Raw genomic sequence first — 15,354 nt, forward strand, 5'->3', positions numbered from 1 at the left:
ACCTATCATCTTATCATGTTCACATATCTATCTACAGTGGCGCGGGAATGATCCCCGTGTGCCACAGCTCCCACCTTACATGCAGTTTGGGGGAGGAGTGGAGGAGGGGGGCTGCTAACGGCAGAGTTTGTTTTTTCAAGGCAAAGCTGCGCCAGACATTTTAGCGAGAGAGACGACAAAAATAAATTTACATTATGGTAGCTTTTCATTTGGATCGAATGTTTTTGAGTATTGAATTGAAGAGAGCGTATCGAACGGTTCTGTCAGGCCCCTGGCTGGGCAGGTGTCTGGGTGTGTGTCATCCAATTACAGGCCCAGCACCTGGCGGAGCGACGGCAGCTGTCAGCAATCACCATCACCAGCCTACTTAAGCCAGCCAGATTTCCAACACATCGCCGAATCGTCTTTTTTCAGTATACTGTTAGTACCTTCTGGCGTTTGGATTTTTCTGAGTGACCTTATCTGATCATCGACCCTTCTTGCTTTGTCCTAGGATCTCGCCAACGCCTCACGTCTTTTGTTACCTCTGCCCAAGCTCTCTACATCGAAGAACACCACCGCTCTGGATCAAATAAACTTTTGGACTTCCTCACCAGGCCATCTCACGTGCCTGCTCACTATCATGACAGGTTTAATATAAAACCGAGTATTGTTGCATCCTTATATACTGTAATACACAACACAAAATTTCCAATACAAAAACTCCAACACACACTGTAGGTGAAAAGGAATGGGTAACACTTATAATAACTATCGGTTTTACTAGTTAATAGATCATTAGTAAACTGTTGATAAATGATTTATTGTTGATTTGTGAAGTATTTGTTAACAGTTTGTTAAGTATTTACAGGTGTTCTTAACCTGAAACACAGTTTGTGTAGAAACGTTTCAAGTTTTTGTGTGAAACGTTTGGCATTTCTACCTTTTCAGGTGAAGAAATGCCGTTCACGTCAAAAGAAAAGGCATTTTGATAAGGCATTTTGCAGGCTGCGCTCATGTTGCACATTTATGAGAATCTGCCGTAGAACCAACAAATATTTGTACTTTTCTTTGTATATTTAACCAATAAAACTTATGACCTTCAACATAAAGTGTATATACTGTAGTTTTATTAAGATCCATCAACTAGCATGGGCATTTAGAATGGGTTCAACCATATTGAAACACCCTGTAAATGCTTAACAAACTGTTAACAAATACTTCACATATCAACAATAAATCATTTATCAACAGTTTACTAACGATCTGTTAACTAGTAAAACGAATAATTATAAAGTGTTACCAAGGAATGCTGTCTTTGTAGTAGGCTAGAAATAGTGCGTAAACTATGCATTATGCATGTGCACTGCCACTGTTCACGCCTTGTATGGAAAAATCGCGCAAGCATGACAAATTTGGACCTAAATGGCTGTTTTTGGATGAGGAAAAACTAAAAAAGATCCTCAGCACACCCTGCTTTGAGTGACTTCCAGCGCCTGTGTCTATCTACTAGGGGCAGTTTACATGGCGACTGTGCGACACAAAGACGCAATGACTGTGTTGCGGAGTGGCCTCGCGTGCATAAGGTGTCGGCCAAGACGGAAGGCGAAGACGAAAAATTCTGAATCCTGCCTCCAAAGTGGAAGAATCCGATTGTGGGGGGTTGAGGGGTGCTTCCTCGGCATGCATATAAAAGGCTCCCGCGGCGCGAAACCGCGCCGATAACGTCAGAACTTGTACACGTCACATTGGGCTTGCGCAGCGGTGCTACTAAACATTAAAAACAGCAAATATGGCGGAATATCGGCTTTAATTTACTGTTTTAATAATATTTTTAAATTAAATATGTTGAATGTGCGGCACGGTGGCTGAGTGGTTAGCACGTCTGCCTCACAGTTCTAAGATCAAGGGTTCAATCCCGGGCTTCGGCCTTCCTGTGTGGAGTTTGCATGTTCTTCCCGTGCCTGCGTGGGTTTCCTCTGGGAACTCCGGTTTCCTCCCACATCCCAAAAACATGCATGGTAGGCTGATTGAACACTCTAAATTGCCCGTAGGTATGAGTGTGTGTGTGAATGGTTGTATGTCTCCTTGTGCCCTGCAATTGGCTGGCAACCAGTTCAGGGTGTCCCCTGCCTACTGCCCCGAGTTAGCTGGGATAGGCTCCAGCACCTCCGCGACCCTCGTGAGGAAAAGCGGCATGGAAAATGAATGAATGAATATGTTGAATGTTTTCATTTTTGTGCCTTTTTGAACAAAAGAAAAATGCCATTGCTTCGAGTGGGCGGGCATGTTTTTTTCCGGGCTGAGGGAGCTTGGTGGGGTCAGAGTGCATCATTCTCTGTCGCCCTGTAAATCTGCACTGCCCCCTAGGCCCTGACATGAATACTACATCGTTTTCATGCGGAATTGCGACGTTGTTCGAATGGAGACGCAAATGCAAATGCAAATTTGAAATTTTTCGTATTCTCGGAGAGTCACCATGTAAACGGCCACCTAGTCTAACCTGATAGGAATGAGTTCCCCCTTCAATTTGGATCTATTCAACAAACCAAGGGACCAGACGGACTTGGAGGCAGATGGGAAATGCTTGTGCCTGCTTGTACCCAAAACAGTTTCTATCTTCTTTGGCCAAATCTTCGGAAATGTATGTAACCTGTTGCTCAAACGGTGACCTTTAACCCCAAAGAACACGCTTTTTTAACTCATTGCCTACCATTGAGGCCACTAAATGTCCATTCAATTTTGATTAGAAGAGGCTGATGGCACCGAAAATTGATCATTCACAGCTCGTCCACCCAGTTTATAAGAATTGGGCATCTATGGTTGTCAATGGCAGGCAATAAATTAATGACTGCTTGACACACACATGTGGCAACTCAACAACTTCTGTATTAAGTGCGACCACACCATGTACAGTGTATCACAAAAGTGAGTACATCCCTCGCATTTCTGCAGGTATTTAAGTATATCTTTTCATGGGACAACACTGACAAAATGGCACTTTGACACAATGAAAAGTAGTCTGTGTGCAACTTATATAATACAATTAATTTATTTTCCCCTCAAAATAACTTAAGATATAGCCATTAATATCTAAAACCCTGGCAACAAAAGTGAGTACACCGCATGGGAACTACGTACATCCCTAAATGTCCAAATTGAGTACTGCTTGTCATTTTCCCTCTCCTGTCATGTTACTCATGACAGGAGTGCTGTGAACATTGCTGCAGAGATTGAATAGGTGGGGGGGTCAGCCTGTTAGGGCTCAGACCATACGCCGCACTCCACATCAAATTGGTGTGCATGGCTGTCACCCCAGGAGGAAGCCTCTTCTGAAAACAAGAAAGCCCGCAAACAGTTTGCTGAAGACATGTCAAGAAAGCACATGGATTACTGGAACCATGTCCTATGGTCTGATGAGATTGATGATGAGAAGATTAATTTGTTTGGTTCCGATGGTCTCAAGCGTGTGTGGCGGTGACCAGGTGTGGAGTACATAGATAAGTGCAGACGTGTCCAAAGTCTGGCCCGGGAGCCAAATGCGGCCCGTGGTCAAATTTCATCCGGCCCCCAGCCACTGTCATAATATCAATAACGTCTGGCCCGCACATAGACTTAATAAATTGGTCAGCAGTACTGCTACCAGCATATGAAGTAGTTTACACACTAAATGCTGCTCCTCATTTACCCACTAAAAGGCAGCAGCACTCTTAGCAACATTACCCCGTGTGACCTTTTACTCCCAATTTTCTAAAATGTCGGCAATCAACAAAAATAAAGAAAGTTGACTGCGACGCCGACGCTTCAAGGATAGGTGGAAATTGTACTATTTCGTCAATAAAATATGCAACAACTGTGTCTGCCTCATTTGCAAAGAGACAGTCGCTGTTTTTAAAAAGTTCAATGTGAGGCGATGTTACCAAACGAGACACGCTGACATGTACGACAAGATTACAGGGAAGATACGTAGCGAGAAATTGAAGCAACTTGAAGCTAGTTTAATTTTACAGCAGCAGTATTTCGCAAGAGGCCGAGAAAGACAACGCCACAAAGGCTAGTTGCGAGATTGTTGAAATTATTATTTAAAAAAATAATAAAGCAAATGTGACAAACATAATGGCTTGCTAAAATTTGCTTAACTATATTGGTCTACATAAAGGACGTCAGCCAAGGTCGGCCCCCCACATTTTTACCACACCAAATCTGGCCCCCTTTGCAAAAAGTTTGGACACCCCTGGATAAGTGTGTCATGCCTAAAGTCAAGCATGTTGGTGGGAATGACCCCCCCCCCCCCCCCCCCCCCCCCACACACACACACACACACACACCATCACCACCACCACCTCTTAAATCTCTGCAGCAATGCTGACAGCACTCCTGTAACGGGTCACATGACATTTTGGAGGGAAAATGACAAGCAGTACTCAATTTGGACATTTAGGGATGTACCTAGTTCCCATGCGGTGTACTCACTTTTGTTGCCAGGGGTTTAGATATTAATGGCTATATTTTGAGTTATTTTGAGGGGAAAATAAATTAACTCTATTATAAAAGCTGCACACAGACTACATTTCATTGTGTCAAAGTGTCATTTTCTCAGTGTTGTGCCATGAAAAGATGTACTTAAGTATCTGCAGAAATGCGAGGGGTGTACTCACTTTTGTGATACACTGTAGGTGATTCCAGAATTGGAGGACATTTTGGCTGCGTTCTCATTGCAGGCATACAGTGGGTACGGAAAGTTTTCAAACCCCTTGAAACTTTTCACTCTCTCTGTCATTGCAGCCATTTGTCAAAATGAAAAAAGTTCGTTTTATTTCTAATTAATGTACACAAAGCTAGCTTCTCATATAATGAAAAAGCTAACAATAGTGCAAATTTGGAAAACTGTTATTGTGACTATGCCAAGTTTAAGATATTAATCAGCAATTGACGGTGATAGATGACCAACCATGTGGCATCCAATCATCCTTCTGCTGTGAATTTAAATGAGTTTATCACTATTGGACTTCTAAACCATTTGAAGTGGGAAGGTGCAAGCGAATGAAAATTCGTTCATTCACTACCATCCCTCCCACTTCAAATGAAATTCATATCTACTACCGTTAATGGCAACCAATTAATTATTAATACATTTTCTTTCCCCATTGATCTGTAGGATGAGCTAATCAAGTTTCTGATAGCTTATAACATATTATTGATGAATATTTAGCAGAAAACCAAAGAGGTGAAAGCTTATTTTTCAAGAATTTTTAAGGCAAATGCCCTCCAGTTCTGGAATTACCCAAATCTATCCTTCTAGTCTTCTCATCACCTCACAACCTAACCTTACTCATCTCCACTGGCTTATTTTGACTCCCAAATCCTCTCCAATCCATCTGCTCCGGCTATCACAGTTGACAGCATCCTCAAATCAATAAATCAGTAGGTGACGGGAAACGTGACGAGTGGATGCCAAACGCTTTCCGACAGCGAGGTACCTCCTTCAAATTCGGTCTGACAGTTCCCCGCGTTCTCCTTGAGGCTCTCCTCCTCGTTGATGATAATGTTCTCAATGTCCTTCATGGTCAGGTGGTCTCGGAAGGCGTAGAAGAGGACATGTTTGAGTTCCTCCAGCGTGATCCTCTGCATGTCAAACTGCACAAACAAAACAGAAAGTATGAGGAGTCCACTAGGGTTGTTCCGATCATGTTTTTTTGCTCCCGATCCGATCCCGATCGTTTTAGTTTGAGTATCTGCCGATCCCGATATTTCCCGATCCGATTGCTTGTTTTTGCTCCCGATTCAATTCCAATCAGTCCCGATAATATTTCCCGATCATATACATTTTGGCAATGCATTAAGAAAAAAATTAATAAAACTCGGACGAATATATACATTCAACATACAGTACATAAGTACTGTATTTGTTTATTATGACAATAAATCCTCAAGATTGCATTTACATTATTAACATTCTTTCTGTGAGAGGGATCCACGGATAGAAAGACTTGTGACTTTGTATATTGTGACTAAATATTGCCATCTAGTGTATTTGTTGAGCTTTCAGTAAATGATACTGTAGCCATGCCCAAATGCATGATGGGAAGTGGAACCATGACTGTGCTTAATGCTACCAAATGATATGTCTTCTCTGCGTTGGGAAATAATATAAGGTGTTAAGAAAAAGATCAATTGCTACCTTGCTTCCCCACATTGCTCCCCATAATATTTCTAATCGTAGGGAGAGGGATTGTAAGGCTTTAGCCAATTAAAAAAAGGCTCCAAAGGCAGCCAAAATTCACTCTACTCTTATTACGCTGCCTTTAATCTCTCTATATAGGTAAAATGGCGCCAGTACAGGTTGAGCCCAACAATGCGTGAGTGGATCGTGCAGTGCATGCATTAATTGCGTTAAATATTTTAACGTGATACATCTAAAAAAAAAAAAATTAATTACCGCCGTAATATCTTGTTTTTTTACTTTATTTTTTTAATATGACGTGTTCTGTCCTTACCAAACGTGAAGTTGTTCAGCTAGACAGACAGCAAACAAGGCAGTTGTGGTTTTTGAAGCTTCACTTTTGACAATTTGTAAAGCTATAACACACTTACGTTCAAAACGACACACATTTTAACAAGAAAACATTTGGCACCAAACAATTGCGTACGTTACTGTTTGTTTCTCCTCTTGAAAAATAATAATAATCATTTAAATTTAAAAAAAAAAGAATATTTAAGGTTTTCTAATTTTAAGGAGTAAACAAAGAACAAAATAAAATAAAAAGAATATTTCGTTTTTTTCTGTTTTGTTTTTGAAAATGAAAAATTTGAAACATTTAACATTTAAAACATTTAAAAAATAAATATAAGAGCTTTGTTACTGTTTTTCCCCTTTTGCATTTTTATGAGAAAAAAATAGAAATGAATAAATAAAAAAAATAAGGAAACTTTTGCTATCAAGGGCCCCACGATAGGATTTGGACAATTTATAGGTCAACCACGGTTGTGTTCAAAATCATTCAACCTCCACTGCAGTCTAGTGTTATACTAAAATTTATTTTTCATCTTATGTTTTGAATTTGGCTGCTTAATTTGAAGTCTGCTCTCTCAGGGTGCTCCTCTAGTTTGTTTATGAAGGCAATAGTGTACTGCACAAATGCTTTTTTCAGACTGTGACATCGCCATCGTAAGGCGGAAGTGGGACATTATAGACACGCCCTCGCATACAAACTATGTTATTTCTGCTAATTTTCTCCAGTAATCTTTCAAAAAAAGAACATGCCGATCAAACAATGCTGCTATGGAAATTGTTGAAACGACTAGATATTACGACACATGAAGGATGCTTTCTTCAAACGTTTCCCGAAACCAAAACCTCGGAGGAAAAAATGTGATGAATGGATCAACCTGCGCGGACATCCAAAAACACCAGTTTAAGGCCAGCAAGGTGAAGCCATTCACATTTCGTATGCAGTAAACATTTTGTTGGGGGCCATGTTCCTTCAGAGGATGAACAAGTAAGTCATTTGGATATTTTTACTTATTTTTTAGCGTGGCATTTTGTCATGCTGCCTCTGTCTTACAATGAATGACCTAAAAAAAATTTAAAATGGTATCTGACTGCCACTGTTGTTACCTTTTCTGTTGGATAAAAAACAATTTTAGTAAGGGGTAGGTGTAAATAAATGATAGAATTATAATTTGTTATTAATGAAAAAATTAAAAGTGTTTGTTGGCTGTCGCTGAGTAGCATTTGCGATCGCTACACAAAAATAGCAATGGGAATTGCCCCCAAGAACAGTCAGAGACGTAAGACAACCAGAGGATATAATATAGAAGAAAGACATGGCATATGGTGGTAAAGGATAGATTGTTGAAACAGGAGAATGTCATTGTCAGTGGCGTAAGGAGATGCACACATGAAAAAGGTGTCGATAAAAAAGCTAACTGGATCAGGTCGGATCTTATTCCCGTCTTTTTCAGCCCTTGACACTCAAGCCATTTCTTGAACATTTGAATGTTTTTCCACATCTTTTCCAGTAAATTGGGCACCAGGGACATGATTTTTTGACAGAATAGCTCAGTAAACATCTCGTTCGTACACTACTTACATGCATTTAGCATTGGGACAAACGCGAGCTTGACCCGCCTAGCAACAATTGCTAACATCATGAATATTAATGGGCAAAAGTGACGTGTTGCGTGCGGTATGCCATTGGCCCACATAAGGCTGTAAGTTGTTTCAGCTAATATATGTTTGTGTATGGATTGTAATTAAGTTTACAGCTACAATTTGTGGAGCCAAGTGTGAGCGATTTGCTATGAGATTTGTACATACGTTAGCATCGTAGCATTTAAGCTAGCGGACTTTTGTTAGGCAAATTATGCTACGAGTATGTCGTAACTGCCTGTAAATTCAAAACATGTTTTTTTTAAAAAATTAACTAATAAACAGGGAGGACTGACTCATGTTTCAGTCGCGCCTTCAATGGCAGCCAGTGAGTTAAATGAGTGCCCTGTAAGAGTAAAAAAAGAAAAAACGTCATAGTCATGTCCTCATCCATGCCCTTGGAAGGAACCAAAACTACCATGTGTTCCGCGACAAAGATGAGTTTGACACCCTTGCATTACAGTAATGACTTTAGCCATGAGGACAAAGAAATGCGCTGACAGTTGCTAAACAGAGTGACGCACGCCTGGCATCATCCTAGCCGAACCCGCGCGTCCTTGGGAAAGGTCAGCGGCCACGATTGCCGCCGCCCGATGTGGCTCATGGTGATGGGAAGGAGCAGGTGGTTGCAGATAAGAAAAGTATGAAAAATTTATTTTCCTGCATCAGTAAGTTAGCGTACATGTCCTGCAGTCAACTTTCCAGGACAGCATGGCGGGGGTGATGACTGGAGAAAAACAAAGCTGGTGCTTATCAGATTAGACACACAACAGGGTCATGTCAATAATTTTCCAGCTACGAGAGAGAATTTAAATCTACCTCTAGCGGTGAGTGTCCTTATGATCTGAACAGTTTTAGTGTATTTACACGGGAGTTTGATATACAGTCAGAGGCGTCGCGTCCCATTAGGCAAACCAGGCAATTGCCTAGGGCCCCAAGCAGCAGGGGCCCCCAGGGGGGTCAATAGATTTGGCACACACAGCTTTACTGTACTGTCGCTGTAACAAGTGTAGGAAGTAGTTCAGTAACATGTAATCATTTAGCAGTTTAACTAACAATTCTGTTATCAAACCCAATCAGCATTAACCATGTCATGAAGAATATACCTGTTAAAGTAAATCCAATCTGCTATTAATACATCATAATTGTTTAAAGTGTAACTTTTATTGTCCTACGTCACAAGCGCTGCGTATTCTGGGAGCGACAATAGGCGTAAGGTACGCATTTCGAGCAGAGGACGGCCACCTGTTAAAATGTGTGCCTCCATGAACGATTGTAAGTACATCCATATGAGTCAGTGTAAAGTGCTTAGTTTTCGCCACTTTTATGGCCAAGTTGACCGCATGAGCACGCAGTGCACACTCGCACCCCCCCAACTTTGTGTTCATTATACTGCGCGAGTATGTATGTTTGTCAAGTGACTCAAGGCCGAGTTATACTTCCGCGTCAGACCTGCGCCGTCAAGGAACACCTGAGTTACGACCCTGCGCCGTAGCCTGACGCGCGCCTCTCGAATTTTCTAACCTTCGCGTCGCGTAGACGCATATGATGTGGCAGAAACAGACTGTGATTGGTGCGCTCAGACTGTTGTTCCCGATTTATCGCGAAATCACCGCCATTGTAGAATAGAATCAAACATTATTTTCTACACGCAAAAATGGATCAAGCCGACGGGAGTATCATCGAAGAGCAAGTCTCGTCAAGACATTATTGTGATTGCCAAATGGCAAGGTCGGCGATTGAAAAAAAAAAAAAATGGAAGAATCACCGAGACGTGTGTGTTCGGAATCGAGTGGCCACACGAAGCGGTGACCCAGTCGGCCAAAAACTGCCAACTTTTATCACTTTATGTCGTATTTTTGGTTGGTGCACTTCATCATTTATTGTGTACATATGTTTGCTGTGAGTCTGTTTACGTGTCACACTTCAAGTAGATGAAGAATAAAGCACAGATTTGGTGTCAAAAGAGTTGTTTTGATCTTTAATTTACAATAACACAGTTCACACATGATACATCATCACTGATTGAGAGTGCCTCGGTGCTTTTTATGATAACGTTAAAATCAAGGCTCCCAACGCAGTTTGGGAAGTTCCATAGACGCCAGAAATCTGCTATGGCTTCCCACTGGCTGGTTGTAGGACACGGCAAACAAATCGGGCTGGAGGGCTTTTCAGTCCTTGATCGAAGTGCTCGACGCCAGTTTGAAGCTAGCCGCCACAGCTAGCTCTCTCCACCCGAGTCTAAAACTCTCTGTGCGGCATCAAAAGTCGGCCAGACCGCCTCGAAACAGTCTTCTGCGTCACCTGCCCCTCAACATTTGTATGTTCAATATTTATTCAGTGTTGATGAGCAGAATATTTACTTTCAAGAGTTCCATCTTGCATTGTTTATTTTTTCTCCGACTAGCGGAAGTCAACAAGCATGCCCCAAAACCATAACGCCACACCCCTCTAGTGGCTTGGCGGTGAATTACAGAGCAACGCGTTCCCTCACCGCAGAACTATCGAATGTCGAATGACGGCGGAGTCGCTGCGCAACGCGGGAGTATAACTCAGGCTTCAGAAGGGCCCCATGTTGCTTGTTGCCTGGAGCCCCCGGGGACCCTTGCTACTCCTATGTATACAGCACTTGCATTTTGGTTGTTCATTATGTTTTAATCATTAGGAGAAAGTGGCAAATACGAAGGGGTTATGTGAGGACAGAAGGGGGGCAGAACAAACAACAACAAGAAATACATTTTTTACATGCCTATGCTACCTATGAACATAGTCGTGCTATCATTAGCTAATTAAATTTACCCGTGGACACCATGCAGGGTCGCCTGGCTGAATTGTATTTTTCGAATATTTGTGTTTTTTTCTACCATGATTTTGCACACACATACTGTACTTGTGTTTTTTTTTTTGTCTTATAGACAAGTTTCCTGAGAGAAATATCTTGGAAAATTTCTGCTTCGAACTTCCGGTTTAGAAAGAACCTCATGAGTTGCGACTGAAGTTAGCAGTGTGTTGACGAATTTAAAACTGCAAAATCAAGCCAGAGGAACCCACGGAATCTCCAAAAATGGATTCAGCACGACGTAGATGAGATTGGATAAATTTTCTTAACACTTCGTTGCTCATTTGCGGACAAAATTATAACAACTTGTCAGCCTGTGTTGACGTGAGGTATACTGTAGATTGATACGCCGGCCACTTGAGTGACCAAAAACAGGTGAAATGACAAATTATATAATTACATAACTTAATATAATATATACTAGTCCTTCTCAAAAAGTAGCATATTGCGATGAGGTTCATTATTTTCTGTAATGTACTGATAAACATTAGATTCATATATTTTAGATTCATTACACACAACTGAAGTAGTTCAAGCCTTTTATTGTTTTAATATTGATGATTTTGGCAAAAAAGTCAAGAAAAAACAAAAATCCCTCTCTCAGAAAATTAGCATATCATGAAAAGGTACTCTGAAGAAGCTACTAACCTAATCATCTGAATCAACAAATTAACTCAAAACCCCTGTAGTGTTACTTATGCCATGTTTTGATTGCATCATTTCATGAGGACTATAGTTCTTCACAAATCCCTATCTCAAAAAAAATAGCATATTTCATCCGACCTATACAAAAAAAGTGTTCTTTAATACAAAAACAAAAAAAAAGGCAATCTTCAATTAATTATATCAATTATGCATTCAATACTTGGTCAGGAATCCTTTCGCAATAATGACTGATTCAATGCGGCGTGGCATGGAGACAATCAGCCTGTGGCACTGCTGAGGTGTTACGGAGGCCCAGGATGCTTCGATAGCGGCCTTAAGCTCCACAGAGTTGGGTCTGGTGTCTCTCAACTTCCTCTTCACAATATCCCACGGATTCTCTATGGGGTTCAGGTCAGGAGAATTGGCAGGCCAATTGAGCACAATAATGCCATGGTCAGTAAACCATTTACCAGTGGTTTTGGCACTGTGAGCAGGTGCCAGGTCGTGCTGAAAAATGAAATCTTCATCTCCATAAAGCTTTTCAGCAGATGGAAGCATGAAGTGCTCCAAAATCTCCTGATCGCTAGCTGCATTGACCCTGCCCTTTGTAAAACACCAGCAGCTGACATGGCACCCCAGACATCACTGACTCTGGGTAATTGACACTGGACTTCAGGGATTTTGGCTTTTCCTTCCCCCCAGTCTTCCTCCAAACTCTGTCACCTTGATTTCCGAATGACATGCAAAATTTGCTTTCATCTGAAAAAAGTACATTAGACCACTGAGCAACAGTCCAGTGCTGCTTCTCTGTAGCCCAGGTCAGGCACTTCTGCCGCTGTTTCAGGTTCAAAACTGGCTTGAACTAGGGAGTGCGGCACCTGTAGCCCATTTCCAGCACACACCTGTGCACGGTGGTTCTGGATGTTTCTACTCCAGACTCAGTCCACTGTTTCTGCAGATCACCAAAAGGTCTGGATCGGCCCTTCTCCACAATCTTTCTCAGGGTGCGGTCACCCCTTCTGCTTGTGCAGTGTTTCCAGCCACACTTTTTCCTTCCCACAGACTTACCACTGAGGTGCCTTGATACAGCACTCTGGGAACAGCCTATTCGCTCAGAAATGTATTTCTGTGTCTTAGCCTCTTGCTTGAGGGTGTCAATGATGGCCATCTGGACAGCAGTCAGATCGGCAGTCTTGCCCATGATTGCGGTTTTGAGTCATGAACCATGCTGGGAGTTTTTAAAAGCCTCAGGAATCTTTCGCAGGGGTTTTTGGTTAATTTGTTGATTCAGATGATTAGGTTAGTAGCTTCTTCAGAGTACCTTTTCATGATATGCTATTTTTTGAGACAGGGATTTTTGGGTTTTCTTGACTTTTTTGCCAAAATCCTCGATTTTAAAACAATAAAAGGCTTGAACTACTTCAGTTGTGTGTTATGAATCTAAAATATATGAAAGTCTATTTTTTATCAGTACATTACAGAAAATAATGAACTTTATCACAATATGCTATTTTTTTAGAAGGACCAGGTATATACATATAAATCTCTCAATTATTATTTCGTGTTATTCTTCGAAACAATTTGGAACTCTATTTTCTATTTTTTTAATTTTAGGTCTGATCTTGTCTCACTTTTCTCTGAATGATTTTTTTGGTTCGTTTATTTATCAAATATAGTGAAATTTATGTGGGTCTTTAAATACTAAAAAAGATTCAGATTTTTTTGTCGTTTATCAATTTTCAATGGTATTTTTTCTTATTAATCTTTATACATTTATTTATTTATTTATTTATTTACTTATTTTAAAATGATTTTGGTTTTTTTTTCACTTGCTGTTTTCCTACCCCAAGTTATACCATTTTCTCATCTACAATTTAGAGTTGACATGCTTTTGAAACGAATGTATTCTTTAAAGATATTTTGTGTGTTGTTATATCTTACTAACTTGGATGGCTGGCATTGAAAGATCATGAATGATTGTTGCCAGCTCCTCCCAGTCAAAATGGATCGGACATCTATCGCTGTCAATGGCAGCCAATTAAATATTTTCGATCACATGTACAAAATGACAAAGGAGTAGAAAAAAAAAAAAAGAGCCCATAATGTTCCTCTTCAGTCAGTGGAAGCCATCTAGAAGCCAAGAGCAAAATCATCAATAGCCAATTAGTGTCAACGTGATTCATTATTAGCGCTATTAAGCCCGAAGGCCTCTGTGCACGTCCGCCGACCGTGCTCGATAATCGCTGCCGCCATCAAACAAACCGACAAATCTCCCGCCCCTCGTTTCCGTGTCCTTGGCAGAGGTAATACAATGTTTCGCCCGTGTCACAAAACAAAGGCGGTTCGGATACCAATTCAAATACAAATCAGTTCAAATACTGAGGCGTGATGAAAATTTTATTAAAATAGGAGAAAACTACGGCTGCCACGATTAATCAACTAATTGATGACGAATCGATAACTAAACGGGCAACTATTTTGATGGTGACAAGGGTGCAACAAGGACCCTAATGCATGAATGTGCCATTCTTTGCCACCCTCCCAGTTCAAATGAATTGGACATCTACAAGCGATAAACTCAATACAACTCACAGCAGAAGGATGTAAAGAGCTTGTGTTTCTGTTTATTAGTTGTTTTGTAGAATATCCTAGAATGATTTCCTGACCAGTGTTGTCACAGATTACTTAAAAAAGAAATGTAATTACTGATTTCGCCTCAAAAAGGTAATCTAGTTACTTTACTGATTACTTTATTATTAAAGTAATTAAGTTACTTTAAAAGCAATTTATCCGGTTCTTTTTACCAATTTTTCTCACACTGCCGCCTAAACCTAAGAATGACAACAGAAAAATGTCATCGCATGTAACCGACTTTTCGATAAGCCAATTTAAGGGGGAACATCAGAATTTTCACATAAGGCTTAATCTTTGAGTAAGTGGAGGTTTAATTAGTCGGCAGAGTTGATTTCAACCATCATTAACTTGCGCTAGCTTAGCCACTCCGGAATTTGTTCAAATCAACTCCACCGACTAATGAAACCCTGCTAACTAATTAAGCCTGGTGTCAAAAATTCTGAATTTCGCGTGAGGGTTAACAGCATATCAGTACCAATTTAAAACAATGCAAATTGACTACACAATAATCAACAGCACACAAATGAATTGCACAGTTAAATGAACACAAAGGTGGGGGCGGGCGGGGATGCGCGCGCACAACCCAGGAGTACGCCGTACACACACCCATTCAATTTGGCCACAAAACGTGGTGGCAAGCACAATCAATCGGACTTAAAACACATCCCAAAGATACTAAACGAACACGTCACCACACGGCATAAATCTGCAACAAGAATATGATGTAGACAATGCTTGCCAACTTGGAGTGATGACTACCCATAGTTGCAACGGCAAAGCTACAAAACGGCCGCATATGTAGGTGGTCCAACCTATCGCTGGAACCCTCCAGAATGAAGGAAAAATACGTTCATTCATTGATGTACACAGATCAATATGCCCTCGCACATCTCAACATGTGGCTGCACTCGGCTCAAATGTGCACCCTCGCTGGAAGCCTGGTACACGCCTTTCTCAGTCCCAAAACACTTAGCGCGTGTGACTCGAGACTAAAACAGGAAGTAACTGTCAGCGGTTATCATCGAAACAAAAACGTAGCGGGAACCTTACTAGCATATTTATTCAAAATGCTCTTTTTACATGACTACAAAATACGAGGCAATAT

At 41.0% G+C, this 15,354-nt stretch overlaps 1 protein-coding gene across 2 annotated transcripts in view; it reads right to left on the reverse strand.

Annotated features, from left to right (window-relative positions):
• The window catches only part of LOC130911234 (calcium-binding protein 8-like), an 81,198-nt gene that overhangs the window by 8,257 nt on the left and 57,587 nt on the right, over nt 1–15,354 (reverse strand). For both annotated transcript variants that reach the window (XM_057829066.1, XM_057829067.1), the window contains exon 5: nt 5,460–5,616. In XM_057829066.1, coding sequence (XP_057685049.1) covers nt 5,460–5,616 — 157 coding nt within the window. The remainder of the gene's footprint in view (nt 1–5,459; nt 5,617–15,354) is intronic.

Source organism: Corythoichthys intestinalis, unplaced genomic scaffold, assembly GCF_030265065.1.
Source record: "Corythoichthys intestinalis isolate RoL2023-P3 unplaced genomic scaffold, ASM3026506v1 HiC_scaffold_23, whole genome shotgun sequence".
Lineage (NCBI taxonomy): Eukaryota > Metazoa > Chordata > Actinopteri > Syngnathiformes > Syngnathidae > Corythoichthys > Corythoichthys intestinalis.